Source organism: Mycteria americana, chromosome 5 (genome assembly GCF_035582795.1).
Source record: "Mycteria americana isolate JAX WOST 10 ecotype Jacksonville Zoo and Gardens chromosome 5, USCA_MyAme_1.0, whole genome shotgun sequence".
NCBI classification, from domain to species: domain Eukaryota; kingdom Metazoa; phylum Chordata; class Aves; order Ciconiiformes; family Ciconiidae; genus Mycteria; species Mycteria americana.
In genome coordinates this window covers 33,509,585-33,524,492 of record NC_134369.1, presented here as the reverse complement: position 1 = coordinate 33,524,492, position 14,908 = coordinate 33,509,585, and the positions used below count along the sequence as shown (strand labels likewise).

The 14,908-nt window shown below is 37.4% G+C and overlaps 1 protein-coding gene across 7 annotated transcripts in view; it reads right to left on the bottom strand.

The window, feature by feature from the left end:
* NUMB (NUMB endocytic adaptor protein) overlaps window positions 1–14,908 on the bottom strand; it is a 98,454-nt gene that overhangs the window by 25,991 nt on the left and 57,555 nt on the right. For all 7 annotated transcript variants that reach the window (XM_075502847.1, XM_075502850.1, XM_075502854.1 and 4 more), the window contains one exon: window positions 12,105–12,248. In XM_075502847.1, the coding sequence (XP_075358962.1) occupies window positions 12,105–12,230 (126 nt within the window). In that variant the 5' untranslated portion in view covers window positions 12,231–12,248. The remainder of the gene's footprint in view (window positions 1–12,104; window positions 12,249–14,908) is intronic.

Genomic DNA, 14,908 nt, shown 5'->3' with positions numbered 1-14,908 from the left:
GAAAAAATGAAATTGAAAAGTAGAACTGTATTTTCCTGCTTATTCCGCATGAGCTTTAGTCACTTTTTTTTACTAGCCTAGCATGAAAACCTTAAGTCAATATAGAGATGACTGAAAAATTATTTTTAAATAATGATAAATATATTTAGTATTGTAAACTGAATTATACTACGTAGTAAGATAACCAAATATATTTGAATGTTCATGTCCAAATACAAGAAATTTCAATATTGTAAACAGAAAACATCCTCCCCCCCCCCCCCCCCCTTTTTTCAAAATTATAAACCAAAATTGTTTATCTTCATTACAACACCAGGCTATTATGTGGACACTGAAACATTCCTCATTCTCACAAAAAGATTTTTAAAAATATCAGTTTTCTGTATATTCATCTTATCAAGCACTACTTAAAAACAAAAACCAGCAAAACAACAGTGAATAGAAGCTGCAAGTTTCAAAGCTTTTAAATTAATAACCAAGAATAATATGTGCCTATAGAGAAAGCAAGTTCAATAAATACATCGGAGTGTAGTGCTCGGGGTAGTTTCATTTTACATTGGGGGGGTGGGGAGGAGGCAGGGGGGAAGGTCTAAGTTTTCCAATTTCTCCCTACCTTTCCCAGTAGTAGTTCTTTTTGATAGGGGAAGGACATGTTCTCTCAGAAACATTCATATCCTTATTCAAAGTACTTAATTCTTGAAGAAAACCATAGAAACTATTAAATAAAAGCTTTCTGAAGTTTTGTAGTAAGAGGTATAGGTCAAAGAAACTTACCCCAATTTATGTGGCATTGTAAGAAGTGTATGCAATTCAGCATTTATATTCTAGACTAGCTAGAGAGTGAAGAAATGGTTTTAAAATATTAGAATCAATACTTGTGTCACTTAATGCAGTGGTAAACCTAGGTTTAATAATGTATTGAGAAGTCCCACTCCATCACAGAATATTCTGTAATGAGTTATCTGAAATCTCCCAGTTTTTGTTTCATTAATTAGGATACCATACTTAACTAGATGGACAAAAAAAGATTTCACTCTTTAGCACCATATTGAAGCACTCTATCAGAATAACATAATAGATTCGACTAAATGGACAAACTCAGACTGTTCTAAAGATTCAATAGAAATTTGAAAGTTGAGGTTATTTTCATGAAAGGCAAGATGCTCCAAATGAGGAGACTCTACATATCACCCTACACATCATTAATCTGCTGAAAGATTTAAAAGATCTTAAGTGACAGAGAGCTTTAACATTAAATCTCACTATGTGGCGTTTTTAAAACAGAGTAAGCCTGGATGGAACAATTCTGCAAAAATTTCATTTAAACCAGCTCTCACAGCTGGAGAACAGCTTCAAAAATAAATTGCATAGAAACGACAAGGTAAATAAGAGATCTGACACTTTAGAGCTTTTTCAAAATGAGCTCTGTGATGCTGAAGCCTTATAATTGAATGCTGGAGCTGCCAAAACAGCAACTGTACTCCCTCAGCTGAGCTTGCTGAGCACTTGCACAAGATCTTAATTTCTCTAGAACACACATTAACTAGAAAATTTTAATCCTAAAAATACACAAATAGTAACAGCTAAAGATGCATTTGCTATGTGTCTGGAAGTACATATTTATATCAACAGCTATCGCAGATGGATCTTCGGTTCTACCATGACTCCTCTGGAAGTTCCAGAGAGATGCAGAAATTCTGTGGTTGTACATACTTGTCATGGGAAAGTTTTGGGTTTAGTAACTTAAGAAAGTTTGTCAACTTCTCTTTAAAAAGGGAGGGAAATAGACAGGAACAAAGCTGAGGTTTATAGAGGACAGAAAAAAAAAAGATATATGCATGGAATGAGCCATCTAGATTACATGACCATTAAGTAAAGTATCATACAAATAGAGGACAACTTTCAGATTTCCTGAGCTATCTGCACATCTCATTTACGCCAGTGTAGGTAAAATGTTTCCAACCGAAGATCCAAACCATTCAGTCCCTGTGCTTGGCAACCTGCCTTTTGCTTGGAAAAGGGAGAAACAGAGCAGGGTAAATATTGCCTCATGTCACACTCCAAAACAGACAACCATTTTCCCCTGTGTTGCCAACCTCTATTCAAGTCCCATGCTCCAACTTTCAGCAATCAGTCATGCCACTGCTGCTTGAGACAGCAAGTTTAGCTGCAGTTTTCAATACTACTTCCACTCCAGTGAATGGGGACATTATTGCACATATCAAGTGCATCTACCCACACCAAAAGGGTACAATCCACAGACCTCATTGAGCATCAGTCAATTCTGAATTATAAAAGAAATTACACTGCCACACAATACTTCTTTATGATATAGAGGACAAAAGGTGCTTTGTTTGCACTTACACTTTACACTTTAAGCCCTTCATCAAAAAAAAGTTGTTCTTCCCATTGCACTATTTTTGCAGAAGCCAGAAGCTCATCGCTATCAGTACTAGTGGCCTTGCACATTTTACAGGCAGTTTCAAAATTCTTCCTGGGTTTTTTTGTGGGGTGGGGTGGTGGTGTGTTAATTCAATACCAATACCAATATATTTTTAAGTTTTTCTTGTAAAAATAACTTTCAATGACTCCTTTTTTTTTTTTTTTTTAGCCAAGTCTCCCTTAAAGCAGCAGGTCCCCTTCCAAGTCTTCAGGCTTGTTTCTAAAAACTACCCCCCCCCCCACCAGGCTGACAGTAGATATACATGGCTCCTGTATTTAACCAGTGCTACAATAGTTATCTGACTTCTAATGGCTAGTAATCAAAGACATAAATATTTCTTCAAGAAACTTGGCAAACAGCTCTGCTACAGACTGAGACCTTTTCTAGTACCCTTACATTTTAATCAGAAGTGTTAAATTGTAGTTATATCACTACCTAACCTTAAATTTGAAATATTAGCTCAACTTATCAGTACAACAGCATTTTATGAATGACATTTCAAAATTTAATAGAGAAAAAAAATACAGCTGCTAGTTAATTAAGACATGGTCCACTCCTTACAGCCTGAGATGGAAGTTAAACACCAGAATTCAGGACTTAACAAAAATAAACCATCACCAAACTCTGTTGTCCCACCACAGGAAAGAGGCTGCATGGAAACCACTTTAGAAAGCAGATACACAAATCCCACACTTCTGTACACAACCTTTCAGGATCTCTGAAAGGAACTTCTCTTTCAAACTAAAGGAGAAGAAACATACTGTGAAGTGCCTGGGCATCGACTTGTCCTATAGAAGTAAAATCTCATACAAATCCATCACAGCACATTACCACAAACACGCTGAAGGACTGGGACATGCAATTACTGGGTGCACAAAAATCAATGTGAACTGCATAAGCCATACCACGGTGGCCGATGACTTCGCAGAATAGTAAGGAAGGGGGTACCCCGGACACATTTGCAAATAGCACTCCTTGTCACAAGGATCACTGCAGCTAGCATTCCTGGAGAAAGCAAGTACTTTTCCATCATGAAAGTGCACATAGTAGGAATGCAGTATTAATATTGAATGCATTCCTACTTAATTTCCATAGCAACCAATGAATGATAGTCATGACTCCAGCAATTCTCAGCTGTAAGATATTCTGTAAGAGATTTAATTGTTATACCAGAAATTAACCACCAATGCTTTTACAGAAAGCTAAAATCCTTATAGGCAGAGTCCGCATACAAAGTAACATAAAATAAAAGCTCTAATCCAAACAAAATACTTTCAGGAGCTGTTGGAAAACCCCTTAACAGAAACATTGTAAAATAGAAGTACTGCTTATATTAACATTTTCAGAAAGAAAGATGAGATAATGGTACAGCAAGTAATTAAAAAAAAAAAAAAAACACACAAAACCAACAACTTTCCCTCTTCACCTCTGGGCTTTATGTTCTCTTTCACAGATAGTGGTGTTCAGTATCAAATAGAAAGCCATCAACACAGGAACAAGTTAAACTGGCACGTAGCAAAATACCCTCAGAACTTGAAAAGTGCTTGAGAAACTTTATTCTTTTTCAACATTTTAAACTTTTTCCCATTTCATCTAAAAATGAAGACCTTAAGTTACCATATCAAGTGCTTTTCATGAAACTGTCCTACTGCCTTCCCCCAAATACATGCTATTGAAATTGCTCCTAAGAAAACATCCAGGGCTGATGTATCAGGTCAGAAACAAAACAGACCTACCATGCATGTCCTAGTACAAGAAATACTGCCCTGATTTTCTTTCTTAGTTTTCATTTCTTTCACAAATACTTGGCTGACTCAGTTTTCAGAATTTCAAAGTTCAACACTAATAGTTGGCAAAAAGAAAGATCCTTTACCAGAACTCCTTCCACCTGGACAACTCACTCAAGCCAGTTTTGTTTGCTCAAAGCCTGGTAACATGCTATTACAGACTCTCTTCCAAACAGATGCAGCTACACAAATCACTGAAATTCCCTTTGTACCACCAGATGTTCATATGCGCTGTTTTATTTGCAATAACAGATTAGGTTCTTCAGATTACACTTGAAATTAGACGGACGCAGGAAATGAGTTTACTGTAAATCTTGGCCAAGGTGTCCCATGCTAGGGAACTAGCTGCCATAGAGAAAAGCACACCACCATTTCCTTGGTATTTTTTCTAGGGGCAGCGATATTCTCTTTCTTCCTCTGTGTAAGTACTATTCTTGCTATAACTGGGGTATTATTTGCAATGGTAAGACTGACTACTTGGCATCTGCATGTGTAGATGTATTTCTGGAATTGGTATTGCTCGAATTAAAGCCTGAGCTCCACAGTTTGACAGTGAAATGCTGTCTTGCAACTAGATGTAAGCTTAAATCCAGAAAGCCTGGATACGTCTTAAAGCTGAGCTACTTTTCCACTGACTTCTGTAAGATTTACATCCCAGTGTGCAATACTTTGTTTCTCTCCTCTCTCACACCAATGCTCCTGCTTTTTTAATTTGTCAGTTTGAAACAGATGTTTGCTTAGACAGAAATGTAGAAGCACAGAAAACAGAAACTCCATGACTAAGCATCAACAAACAAACTAAGGTTAATTCTGCTTAGTCAAAGCTACAGGTTAGTTACGATGCTACACATGTCCTTAGGGTCCAACTTCTTCCACTTCCCTAAGTCACCAGAAATGAAAGTGTCTCATCAACCTGTTAAACCCCCCAAAACAGGAGCTGTAACAGCCTGTGACTGCTAAATGTTTCTGAATAGCGTGGGTCAACAGAATCTAACTCTAAAAACAAAGCAGTATCTATACCGGTAGTTTTCCATGTCCCTTCACATCACACTCACCTAGGGGGCATACAGTGCATTTCACTTACTGATTCTCCCATCATATTTATCAGTGTGAACAGAAATAACACTGTGAGGGAATAACAAACATTTCCAGTTAGGACTACTGAAGATGAAGTAGCAAAGTTCAATACAGGATACACAAATGCTATATTCTTCATATTCTCACAAATCCCTAAAACAAGGCAAAGAAGGAACTTAGGAGGTTATGTAGGACAGCACTTGCCTCAAGGCAGGATCTACTTCCACATCTACATCAGAGAAGTCAGCCTGGAAGTATTATGACATTTCTGTAACTGGACATCAGTAGGGTAGACCTTCTCTGCAGCTTACATGCCTCACTGTTAGAAAGGGATGTTGTTTTGCCGAGTTGTTGTTGTTAATGCCTATCCTAAATTTCCCTTGATGAGGCCTAAACCCACTATTTCTCCTAGCCCCTTTACAGCTTCACATACGTACTGTTAGACTTAGGTTTTCAGTTGTTCGCTCTGATGTGCAATTCCTACTTTTCCAGGACTCCAGCATTAGTAAATAAATTTACAATTTTCTTTAAAAAAAGAAAAGAAAATCAAGTGCTGATAGCACAAAGTTTTACAAACAAACTGCACAGGTGCACATTGTACCTTTTCTCCAAGTCCTGCAAAACATTCCGTTTCCATTTATGACACTAGACATCCTCTAGTTTTAAAAAACAAAACACTCAGAATTAAAAAGTATAACCTAATGAAAACTTTTTGATTTCCAACACCTAAATTACATTTGAAAGAAATACTTCTGCAAGGACATCTAAACCATTTTTATGGCTCTAAACATTAACAGTCATATCTTTAAAACAATTTGAAGTTGACTAAACAATTTAAGAATTTGACCTTGGCCAAAGACAGGAGGGTTTTAAAATTGAGTAAGAAGCTTCATTTAAAACTTCTTGTTTGCAATGCTATTCAAACAAAACTAAGGGTTGGACACAAGCATGAAAAGTTCAAAGATTAGGTATTGCGTTACATTCCTTTTAATCATGACAAAAATGCATAGGAATATATTGGAAGCAAGTCTCACATCTTCTGTTATAATCACCATTCTTTTATAATTAGCTGTCTTCAAGCTTTTTTCCTGTGATCTTAAATGCTGCAGGATTTTAAAAATGTACCTTTGCTTGCTGCTGGGTTAGCATTCAATAGGAATGGTTATTGTTCACTGCTAACATTGCTAACAGTTCATGCCTTAAGAGGTAGGGATTTGTAGTGTTTAATGTGTAAGGCTGTGCAACATTTCAGAAATCAGCAGATTTGTCACATTAACGTCTTAAAAATACTTAACATAGTTTCCAAAGACTATTCAAGCATCTCAAGCTTTCACAGTCAAAAATATCACATGCTTAACTTAAAGGCACTTCAGCATCAACTTGCTGGTAAACTCTTTCACAGCTACTATTATTTCAAACTAGAAGTGCATTTAAGACATAAAATAAAAGCCACAGTTACCTGTGCTGAGTACCAGTCCTTCTGATCTGGAGGAACAGAATGGCATGCAAGTTGTATTTATAAACTGATTAAAAATAATAAGTTATTTTTAATATGAGATTTATCAATTTGACACTAAGCAATAAAGTTCAATATGTAAATTCAAAACTAAAGAGGACAACTGGGCAGATACTAGTGGTGCAAGAGCACACAAAGGGACAGAAATGGCCTATTTCCTACTGACAGCAGTTTCAGCAGGGCCAAGTATGGCCTAATGACATAACATGCTGCCAGGTCACAGGGACCCCAGGGATGAGAACTGACACTCACGGGTCCCAATGAGGATACTCTACAGGGCTCAGTGCAAGTTGTTCCCTTTTCTTCTGTCTCTGCTGCAATACAGAGCAATACGGTGTCCTCCAAACATCTCCCACCAAAGCAAGGGCTAGACAGGAAACAGTTGAAGAGTATTTACTCTGAAAAGTTAATTCTTTTATGTGTGAATGTACAACTGTATCCATACATTTTTTATTTGTCCACACTAACACAGAAATCAAGATTCAGTGGAAAGGCTAACTCACATGATACCAGGCACTCAGCAGCAAATACTGGACTTCAAATTCAGAAATACAAATGTGGTTTGTTACTGAAAAGTAACAAAAACACATGGACTTTTTTCACTTATATCTTTAGTCTTCCAGTTGGAATAAGTGGAATAAAATACGCAAGTAAACTTGCAGGTTACAGGCAACAGTAGCCTTAGATGCATTAAGGTCAAAAGAGACTGACCACCAAAAACATGAAATTGACAGAATAAAACTAATTAAATTAATCCAAGATATATGTGACATGTGTTGCATCTTCTAGAACCACAGGTAGGAATCAGCTGTTAATATTCTGTTTAACACACCCAGTTGGTTAGAAGCGCCAAGAACTTGCAAATGTTTGGTTTGTTTAGTTCTGTTAAGTAGAGGGAAATGACCTAATTTTTCTGATATAAATTTCACTGGCCAGTTACTCTAAAGTGTATTTGTATGAATAAAAACTACTTACCCAGAGGGACATTCGAAAAGGCATTTCAGACAAAAGAAGCCCTAGTGTCAAATATTTTAGTCATTAAAACATAGAACAGCTGCATGTTCTCAGTGAGGTAGCGTCTGGAGCAAGAAAGCAAGTTTGAAAATGTGTATGTCAATGAACTTCATTTTTTGCAATTATGATATATATTGTGTAAAAATAAAATATAGCACTGATAAGCGCAGCTTAATGTTTGTTAGAATAATCTACTTCTGAATAGTTCTAAATACAATGTCTCTGTCTAAGTCTCTTAGACATTACATATATCTGCACAGTTTTTCTCTCAGAGGGAAAATTCACTACTGAAACATGGTAGTTAATTTTTAGTTTGTTAGGACAGCAGAAGAGAATTTGCCCCTGAAAATATACTTCTGCACAGATTTTCCAGCAGCTGTAATGGTGCCACATTTAATAATGGGGCAACTCTGAGTACATCTATAAAAGCTGCAATGTATCATGCCTCCACAACACAAAAGTTAGGAGAGCAATACCATTATGTTCCCAATGGAATGCTCCCAACGGAATAGCAAAACTCTGCAAGTCACACTTGTCTAAACACAAGTTTAACATCCTTTTCATACCTTTGCTGACAGACAGGCACCTGTGTCTCTGCTGATGCAGCAGAGTGCAAAAAAAGAGCATCCTGGCTCTTCTTTCAACACAACTTTAGCAGATTCAAAGCAGTTTATGCAGAAGAGCACTGCAGGAAAGTCAGTAGCCATTCCAAGGCCCTATTTTGTATGTGTCAGATTACCACTTCACACATGGTTAGATTTCCAACACAGTGAAGAGCTACCTGTAAATACATCCTACACACACTAAGATGACAGAAAAATATGATCAGTAGCTGGTTACATACAACACAAGCCACTCAACTAGGGGAAGAACACAGACTGTTAAACAAAAAAAAAAAAAGTGTTATTGCCCAAAAGTAACAGTATGCACCCAGGATTATCGCCACCTCCAAATTTATGAGCACAGCACTGGAGAAAGCCAACTGTGCATCAAATCCACTTCCCTGAATTTTAAAGCAAGAATGCAATAGGAATTTTGCCAATACTTTCCACAGAGCACCTTCTCTACTGAAATGAAGACGACCCATAGGTGCATCAGATTTGCTCAAATTCCAACAGCACACTTATGGACTTTAATTAACAATAAGGGTCAGCTTTGGATGGAGCACAGGGAGAACTTCAAGGACCATCCCAACATAGAAAACCTTTCAATAACATTAAATCTGTTTGCAGTACAGCATCCTCAAAGCACAATGAATGAGCAGCTACCGGAGTCCCTGTCCAACACTAACAGAACAGAGCCTGGAGGCAGGATGAACTCCTATTTGCAACATGACTTTAAAAGTGCTTCCACATGTTCTGTAATATCTAAAAAAGGATAAATCTGTGCTAGCACTCTACAAACACCCCAACTCTGGGCAAAACATAAATGCCCAAAGGCAAGAAGTTAAACACACACAAACTTAACACTACTTTAGGAGAGTGACATATCTTTCACCCAAACTTTCATGATCTTTCTCTTTTACAAGAGAAATGGAGAGCAAACGTTCCCTACTCTGCATTTGCACTAGTCTCCTCTCTCCAAAAAGAGAACATTAGAGTCTTACCTAAATAAAATAGCAGGCATTAGAAGAAACAAAGCCCTCAACATGGCTGCTACTACATTAGTTTCATGTATTTTACTTTCATACAGAAAACCTTAAAAGACAGCTGTAGAAATATTTGTTAACAATTCTCAGGTCTTCACCTGCTATACAGGTAAAATCTTTGTCATCCCTGCAAAAGCCAGACTACAGTCTTTCTACTCAGCTATGCTCTGAGCTCCGAAGAACTATGGCCGATGATTTTCAGAGAGTGGGCAAGGCAGACCATAAAGAACAAGGACAGACTAATGCCCCCAGAAGCATACTAAACTGTGGCTGAGCAGCTATACTACAGGCAATGGGCCACTCTGGAATTCCCATTTAGGAACTTTAAGAAAATTAAGATATTTTCACCATGTTTCAGACTTGAATGCATTCCTATTCATTAACCATTTTTCCCAAAATATCTCAGTTTATTCTGCTCCATTGAGGAGCATCAGGAAGAAAAGTCACCCTTTCAGATATTTAAGGACACAGGCAACAGCATACTTTTCCTGGAATGTATGAATTTCCGAATAATACCCAAGAACAGCGTGACAGGATACTCTCCTTCAATAGCACGAAGTTCTATTCTTTTTGTGAGCAAAATATAGTACCACCCACTAAACCAATGACTCTACATCTGGTTTATCTTGTTCACTCACAATGGCATACTTCCTGTCTGTATCTATTAAACACCAGTTAACACCCACTTTGTATCCCAAGCCTAATAAAAATTTCCACTACTGCCCATCTCAAGACACAGAATTTTGGAAGATAAATTCTAATCAAATAAGCTAAAACACCTCTTAATGTCAAGTTGTTCCAATTTTAAGTTTCATCTAATTGCAAATTCTTTAAAACATTAATAGTCTACCACCCTGACCAAATCAAGAAATGTATATAAAGATGCATTTACTTCGGAGTATTTTTTCCAACAAACGAATTAAATTAATTCAGTGAATTCCAATATAAAGCGGGCAAATAAGGGTAAACAAGTGCCATTATGATGACAGGATGCAAAGACTCATCCATTTCTATGCCTCTTCAGCACAGAATAGCCCAAGACCTTTTTTGACTTTGGGTACATGTGCCCAGAATAGATGAATGCTTCATTTAAATACAGGAAGCATTTGTCATTATAAGTGCAAGTCCTGACTGAGACTTTAAAAAAAGTCAGTCTTTAAACAGCAAGAAGTGGTTCACACTCTTTGTGTTCAGTAAAGGACTGAAAAAGTTGGAGTAAAACTAAATGTCTAGAAATGGAGCGTTTTGCTTTTCAACCTGTGTAATGGCTAAATTATTAAAAAATAACGATCCTTAAGGTAACAGCTCTGTTCTCTCCTAGACAGTGTTAAACCTTAATCTAAGTTTGAGCTTCCACAGAGCAGTTACTCACTTTCAAAGCTCTGGCAAAACACCATCTCAGTTTAGTATTGGATTACAGTTCCTTCCTTCTAGCAGAAAACTAACACAAGGCAAATAAGCAAGCAACCATAACAAACTAGAAACGTTATATACACTTGAGTATATGTAAAAGCACACATAAGTGACTATTAGGTAAAGTACAACATGAACCTAGTGTGAAAGTTACCTCAAATTTATTGTATATCTGCCCATACCAACAGCTTTAGAAAAATATGTAACAGCCAGTTTCAAGAGTTCCACCTAGCAACTTTGCCCGTTTAACTATCAGACAGAATTACTTTCGTCCAGATAAAAACTAATAAAAGGTCCTTAGGTGTCAGAACCATAGGCTGTTTTCCTTGTGCATAGATATTTAATCCGTTAGCTTTCCATAAGTGTCATCTGCTTATAATCTATTGTAGAGTTAGTATTAGTGTGCTTTGAGGAAGAGCGCTTTTGATTGCAAGGGGAGCATATACAACAAGACACCTTAAATTTTGTATTTATTTTTATTATTATATTTCTTAAGTATGAATATTAAATGTTATTCTGAAATAGTAAAATAATATTGTTTCTTAAATAAAGGGGAAGGAGAAATGGTGACACAAAAGAAAATACCTATTTATAATACTCCGATAATCTGGAATGAGTTCTCAGAATACAAAAAGGTAATTTCAGTTTCACATGTGTTAATAGTCTGTAATATACACGCACACAAAATCGTAGCACAGAAGACACTCTCAGAAGTTAGCAAGTGCTTACAACCTCAAGCACTGGAAGGAAACCCAGGTGTTACTTTGCAATGTTTTCAATTATCAAAAGGGAGGAAGGATTCCTTTCCACCACCTACCTTACAAGTCCAACTGTAACCATAACTCCACTTTTAACAGAGAGAACAGAGTACTCTTCCATGCAATCCAAGAGGTCTATCATTTCTGCTCTTCCAGAAAAATGAAGACAAATATTATATTACTCCTCTGCCTAGCTACATGATTTATTTCAACTAGATAATAATGTAGGATCTCTCAGACTGATTTTCCAAGTCATTTGTTACATGAGTCATCTGGCTTTAAAAAAAAAAAAAAAAAGCCACATCCTTTGCAATGAGAGCTGACTGTAAAATAGGTCAGTGTGTAATGAAGCATGCCGCTGGCTTATGCTTGCCAAAAAAAAACCCCAAATAATAATTCATGGCAAGAGTACCTCATGGATATCCGAAAGAAAGGCAGAAACTCTTACCTTAACAGGAAAGCTACACTTCCCAGTACGAACGCCTTCTTCATCCGTCTGCCACTGATGAGGCCTACTGGCCTCCGGGACATAGACATCTTTCTTTCTCCTAAAGCTTTGCCGTAATTTGTTCATTTCTCAGATTTTCACGTCCTAGAAGAAGAAAAAAATAATATTGCCAATAGGCACCAAAACACATATTTAGCCACCTTGGGTCAACCACTATCATGACAAATGCCCCTGTGAAAAATCTGAGCTTCTGCAAAAATGAATGAGGTCCCTGCAAAAGGAAAATATTTTTGGACATAGATTCAGACAAAGATAGATATTCACTTCAAAGTGGAAAACACAAATCCACATTACTTGTTTAAGATCTTTCCACAGCAACTGAAACATTAGACCCAGGAATAACTATTACTCTGAGCATAAGGCTACCTAAAATAGCTGACAGAGAAGCTCTGAAGAGTGATGCGCATGAAATCCTGCCTCCATGAATTTAAACACCTACCTAAAGCAATCAAGCAGGACACCAGCAGCGCAAGCTTCCAAGGCACCCATGCAAAGCAAGGATTCATAGCCTAAGAGTGCTCCTAAAATTAGGTGCTTGTGCTGTTGTTTAAGTACAAGTGGCAGGTTCATGCTTTTAACTGAGGAGCACAGTCCAGCCCTTGCTTAGTCTCCTGGTAGAATTTCATATGTTTAAATGAGAAATGCACCGAATTGACTTCCATGTCCTAGGTAAATCTCTAAAAAATTACGTACTCTTACCTTTTCAGAAGGGGAAGACAGTTCTGTAATTACACTTCTAAAGCCCAGAATTAGATGCTTTTTATACACTATTCTCTTATGTATTGGTTTCTATATACTACCTAAACTACCCTTTAGACATGCTCACTTTTACTAGATTCAAACTACAATTAGCCAAGAAGCTATCTGAGAAAGTACTACTAATAAAAAGACTCAATATTCAGCTATAGAAGTAAAATCATCTGGGATACAATGTTGGAATACAGACAATATTCTGAAAGGCTTCTTGAGATATTGCTGCTCTTTCCTGAAAAAGAAACCTGCTTACAAACATGACTTCTCATTTCAATAGGGAAAAAAAAAAAGGGGGGGGGACGGGGACGGGGGGGACGGGACAGGACGACGACACTGAAGAGTGCAAGGCAACAAAATCTAACTGCATTATATATGCTTATTTCCCATTAGATTAAGTAAGCTACGGAATATAGAGGTTTATGGGTGCCAATAGGCAGCCTTTGAATGAAAGCAGCTTTAAGACCAGTTTGAACGCCATTTTAAACCGTGAAAAGATCTAGTGTTTTCCAGTTAAAACTATTTGACATACGTGAGAAAAATGAACACATTCGTGTTTGTGGCATCTGGCATTTAAGAAGCTTAAATTCAAAATGCAACAATTTCAAAGCTGAACAAAAGTCAGAAACTAAAAAGCATTACAGAAAATCACTGCCCACTACTACTTCTGGTCAGCCAAATTAAAAATATTAAATTGTTTTATATCTCATGACACACTTTAGCCATTCCAAGTAACAAAAAGGTGTAAGTTTTGTCACTGACTCCCCAAACCCTCCTTCAGCAACTGTTACTTTCCTCCTCAAGCTGTAAGTCATCAGGAAAGTCAGTTCCCACTGTATCTTATGGGCATGGCATTGGCTCGTTTCTCTAGAATCTTCAGTCTTTCCCTAATCTATTAAAAGCAATATTGGAAAATAAGTAATAATTTAAACATATACCCATGGATAAAGAAAACACCACTATATCACTAGAACTGGGAAATTTAAGTGTGGTGATGTTAATACTTGTTGAAGTGCAAATTAGCATGCTACTCACGTGCATGAGTTCAGTGACAAATGAATGCAATGCTGCCTGGTCTTGTAGCATTGCAGGGCATTCTTTCAGCATAAGGGATAATTCCTGAAGTATTTCTACATTAGCAAACAACCAGACCAAACTCCACTTTTGCAAACACCTGCGCTCAAAGCTGCTTGATGAGCATTTGAAAGCAATAAGGTGTGGCACTCCAGGCAATCCAAATCTCTCTTGCAAATTAAGTGAAGGATTTAGACATATGGCAAAGGGTAGACAACTGTCCCTGGGAGGTAGCACGTACCTAGAATAGCCACGAGCTCTAACAAAGTGTAAGAGCAGGGATAGGAAGTTGCTCCGGGATTCTCAATCACAATTATCTAGTTATAAAGCAGTGTTAGCTTCATTCCTTCATAGCTGCAAAATGCCTGACATAACTAGTATAATAAAATATTTTCTTGAATTTACTTGGTAGGATTTAGAGATTAGAATGTGTGCGCAAAATAAAAAACATTCACATTCCTTACTACTAAACAAATTGAAGCAGCTCCTCTACCAACACAGTTGCTTTATTTTACAAGCTAAAAGCCATTTAAAAATCTTTGAATGTGCAAAGGCAATTCTGGAAGTTTTGAGAGGAGGTGCAAGGCTTCTATTCTCCATTGAGACTTAGAGACAGATTAGAGCAGTATTAGTTATGTATTTTGCTTTACAAACTGCAGAGGAATCTATGCATCACTGAGTCTAAAGGAACCAGAAATTCAAGGGGGGCCACTTAATCATCTCAGGCAGGTGACACGTACTGCAGCAAATCGACACACAGCACCTCAGCTCATGAGGACAGACACCCACTCTTGTCCCTGCTGAAGACTGGCACTGCCACAGCATGATGAGCAAAACCACTACTCCAGCTGCTTCGGTGCAAAGCTCAGGAGTCTGGTCAGCACGTAGCTTAAAGCCCAGCTGCCTGACCTTGCACTCAG